Source organism: Panthera uncia (genome assembly GCF_023721935.1).
Source record: "Panthera uncia isolate 11264 chromosome B3 unlocalized genomic scaffold, Puncia_PCG_1.0 HiC_scaffold_1, whole genome shotgun sequence".
Classification (NCBI taxonomy): Eukaryota; Metazoa; Chordata; class Mammalia; order Carnivora; family Felidae; genus Panthera; species Panthera uncia.
Window position 1 is genome coordinate 90,219,101 of NW_026057582.1, and position 4,768 is coordinate 90,223,868.

General features: G+C 41.5%; 1 protein-coding gene across 1 annotated transcript; it reads left to right on the forward strand.

Annotated features, from left to right (window-relative positions):
- Positions 1-2,414: 2,414 nt before the first annotated feature.
- Positions 2,415-3,075, forward strand: LOC125909021 (ORM1-like protein 2). The gene has a single exon (XM_049611959.1). It carries the CDS (start codon positions 2,415-2,417, stop codon positions 2,892-2,894), a length of 480 nt encoding a protein of 159 aa, XP_049467916.1. The 3' UTR covers positions 2,895-3,075.
- The last annotated feature ends 1,693 nt before the right edge of the window (positions 3,076-4,768 follow it).

The following is a 4,768-nucleotide window of genomic DNA, read 5'->3' on the forward strand; positions in this document are numbered from 1 at the left end:
CCATGCTCTCCCTATGTTACTCCAGATCCTGATACATATGGGAAAAGTAGAGGATTCATAAAGCACATGTCAGAAGAAGAGGGGAATGGATGTGGGGTGGGGGAATGTGTTTATAAAGCTTGTGCCCTTGATGAATAATGTACATGCACAAAGTCATGGGCTGGAGCTCCTATTCTCTTTTGTCTGAGCTCTGTGGATACAATAACCTGCACTGAAAAGGCAACAGAGTCCAGGCCATATCATCAACTTGCCTTCTGTGCCCACCATGTTCTGGGTATTATCTTCCTCTGAGGTAGTGCAGATCCCAAATGTCTAGAAACCTCAATATGTCCATGAAGCTTGTGAAGAAAATCTTCATGTTCTTCGACAGATTTTCCTATCATCTATGGATTCTTCTGAATAAAAAGGAGTATAACTTTTGCTCTGCCATGAAGCAAGACAAAATCTTTTGACTCTTGAAAAACCAAAGAGGATTAAAATGGTAAATGAGTCACAGGCAATAATTCACAGTTCATGAACCTATCTGATATGAGAAGGAGTTCCTGTGTGTATCATTTTTTAAATGGCTTTAAAGTGACATTAAAAAACAAGAAGTGCACTTGAAAGAAATCCAGACTAAATGTACAGATAACAAAAGAATAGAAAAATAAGATATTGTGATTTACTACAATAAGGTATCCAAACATTTAGACTGACTTCTGATTTCTGATGTTTGTATGTTCTGGGACAAGAACAGGAAAGAGTCTGTAAAATAAGTTAATTAGACTTGGATGACTTTGATATCTAGTGGGACATTCATGATGTATTTTATGTATCTTGCATGTGACACATGATGGTTACGGCATATGAGGTAATGTTATACAATACATGGTGTGCATGAATTAAGAGAGAAATATGCAGCACATAATCATTTGGTACACAAATCCTTGACAGTCAATTTATATTGTGAAAAGAACAGATCTGTAGCTCATTGAGTTCAAGGTTAAATATATTGCCAGAGGATAAACAACCATATTCGTGTTTCTTCTAGGCAAATTATTTTTCATGTTGAAAGGCAGAAACTGACTTTTCTACGTAAATGATTAGCTCTTTGGCAGAAAAAAGACACCTGTCTTGAAGGTTAATTAATCTCTCTAATATCTTTTAAAACTATTTTTCTCCTCTGACATCAGGTGAGTAGGCAATTAAAAAAAAAAGTGAGGGATTTAATTTAATACAAAAGATGTGGCCAAGAACACCAGAATAAACTCTGTGCCCGAAAATGTATAATGGATAGGTGTGCATAGATAAGGATTCTCAAAGATGGGATAAGCATGGCTAGTTATTTTTTCTTAATAAGAATCAACTGTTATTTGACACAAAGAGTTGTAAGGGGACAGTGAAGTGCAATAGCATCCTATTTCATGGGGAAATGTGGATAGAGTCTACCTAAATACAATCAACCAAAAAGCTTAGGCTTGGAAGCTTAGGCACAAAATTCTATAGTATAGTGTAGTGTGGTATAACATAGTACAATAGAGTATATATGTTATAGTATAGTCTATAGCTCCTCACCAACGAGCTCTGATTTCTTGGAGAGATGAGATTAATATGAGACACAATGGACAAACCATGAATGACTAATGTAAATGATTGCTAAACACTATGGGTAAACTATAGACCTGTGGAAGCCCACAGGAAGGAGGTGCTTAGTTGGCCAATGAAGGGTCCATGGAGGAAATGACACTTGAGTTATTCCAAATAATAGGTGTGTGATCTATTTAGGCTAAGGGAAGAAAGAAGAGAAGCCTGCCTTGGCTGAGAATAAAAGTGTGTTCGAATATAAATAAGCTTTGTGTATTTGAGGAACATTAAGAGACCCACCTGAGAGCATGTAGAGGAAAATGGAAAAGGCTGTTGGATCAGTAGCGGGGAGTCAGACCATGAAGAGCCTCAGAAACCTGGCAAAGGATTTAGATGTCATAGGAGTAGGAAGTGGTAAGATGAAAGCACTGTTTAAGGAACATTTGTCTGGTGTGTATGTGCAGGAGAGATTGGGCCAGGGGTTGATGTACCCACCCAAAAATGAGCTGGGGAGAAGGCAGTGACAACAGAGAGACAGGAACAGACACAGGGAACAAGATGAAAGAAGTCAGTAGAGAAGCTGAGTATCAGAGGTATCAGAAGTGAGTGAAGACAAGGTTTTTAAACCAAGAAAATGAGGTCAGGGGGGCGGGGATGGGGTGGGGACTGGTGTTGATGACAGAGATACTAAAACCAGGATGGATAGCTAGCTGTACAGAGACAGTTCATTTTTAAACATCTTGAGTTTTCACACGGAAATCCAAGAAATGTTTTTAAATTTTTTAAAGTATTTTAGAGAGGCGGAAGTGAGTGCCACACCTTGAGCCTGACAGGCTTCTGAAGCCAGCAGGATGAATGTATGGGTGGCACACAGCGAAGTAAACCCCAACACTCAAGTGATGAATAGCCAGCGCGTCTGGCTGGCCTACATCATCTTGGCAGGACTGTTGCATGTGGTTCTACTCAGCATCTTCTTCTTCAGCACCCCTGTTGTCTGGACCCTGACCAACGTCATCCATAACCTGGCTATGTATGTCTTCTTACATACAATGAAAGAGACACCCTTTGAGACCCCTGACCAAGGAAAGGCTCAGCTACTGACACACTGGGAACAGATGGACTACGGGATCCAATTTATCTCTTCCCACAAATTCCTCAGCATCTCTCCTATTGTACTCTACCTCCTGGCCAGCTTCTATGCCAAGTATGATGCTGTTCACTTCCTCATCAACACAGCCTCACTGCTTGGAGTATTGTTGCATAAGTTATCCCAATCCCATGGGGTTTGTCTCTTTGGCATCAAAAATACTGAAGGATGGGGCTGGGGATGACAAAGGGCTGTAACATCTTTTCCTTCTCCTTATAGTCTTCTTTATCTTGAAAGCCCGAGAACTATACAACCTTTCCCAAACTCCCAGGAAGAGAACAGATAGGAAAATGGAGCTCCTTGGGCCCAGCCCTGCTAACAGCAGATTTCTTTGAATCAGGAAATGTAGGAAAGATAAGGGCCAAATCACTCTCTTCCACAGCAGGAAGCCATGTTTGGCCAGCTTGTTTGGTGATTTTTTCTAGATCTTCCACTCCCACCACCTTCCATCTCTGTTTTGCCATGTATTTTCCGTATAATAAAGATAATTTTTTTCAAAAAAAAATTATTTTAGAGAGAGAGGAAGAGAGCAGGGAAGAGATACAAAGGGAGAGAGAGAATCCCAAATAGGCTCTATACTCATTGTAGAGCCTGACACAGGGCTCAATCCCATGACCCTGGGATCATGACTTGAGCTGAAAACAAGAGTTGGACGCTCAATTGACTGAGCCACCCAGGCACCCCAAGAAGTGTGTTTAAGCTAGATATAAGCCAGGAGTTTTAAAAGCCTATTTTTATCATTCAGAAGTCTATAGTGAGAGTTAAGCCTTGAGGCTCTCTAATGGCTATAGGATTAGAAGAAAGAAAAGAGCTGTAGAATCTGAGAAATCATATTTTTGCTCCCCACAATCATTGTGGGTGTAAGGAGAAAAGTGAATGAAGAAAACATGTCTTAGACCCTTAGCATCCCTTAAAATGCCATTGAAGAAAATATCAGTTAACTAAGAAGGTCTCAAGCACTATGTGTCTGGTACATAGTAGGGAAATATTCAATAAATATTTGTTGAATAAATGAGCAAATGGGAGAATGAAGAGATCAGAAAGATGAGGTATAATGGAATTGACGTTTTGTCACTTGGGCCACACAGGTCCTTTGACAGAACAAACCATGCAGCAGTGTGCATTCTACTGCTGAATGACAGGAGGTAAGACCCTCCCTGGATCTGAGGCCAGTGTTCTGTTGATGGGGGATAGATAGCAGGGCTAGAGAAAGAGCTTCACTCTGTGGGGCAGGGGATAGGTTCCCTGGGATATTTAAAGTCCTTGCCTTTTCTAACTCCCCAATTAGAGATAACAGGCTGTGTGAAGAAAGCCCAGTACAGCCAGGGTGATCTCATACTTAGTAAAATTCCCTGAAGCATGCATAGTCATTGTTTCATTCGAGGCCAATATCTGTAGCCAACATTGCTCCTCCCAGCACTAAGCTTCAGACCGGATCCACTGGGACACCGCCATCCCAGAAAACACTGTGTTCCAGCCTCACATACTTTCTGCATGTGTGATGCAGGGGTCTCCCTGAAAGGGTGGAGTTTTAGCTATAAGGGGTCTTTTATTCCTAAGCCCAAAGGGGTTCACCTCTTGATCTTGCCAGGTGGTTTTCTACGAGTTAAATTTATAATAAGCTGAGGCTGCCTTTAGTCAGATTTTGGCCTCTCTGGGTTGGGATGACTAAACTTTTGTAATTTCTCATTCCTCTCTGATTTGATGGGTGGTATTTCTGCCAGAAAGGGACAAAGTTGGTCCAAAAGATTCTCCTTTCCCATCAGAAATTCTGTCTTCTATCTAAAAGTGTGAAGGGAGAAGGCTTGATATCAGATGTGTTCAAGGTTGAAGAGATCCAAGAAATCCTCTAGTCCAGGATCCCAGGGGCTGAGCAGATGACAGAGCATGGTGAATGGGAGTGACAGGGTCTGTGCCAAACCAGAGACTTGACGACCCACACCACGGACTCACGTGGAAGGACTTTACGGCTCCATGCCAGCCGGACAAAGCACATCTGTGTACTGAATAGGCCCCTGAGCCACGTCAGTCCCTTCATATTACAGATGAAGTACTGGA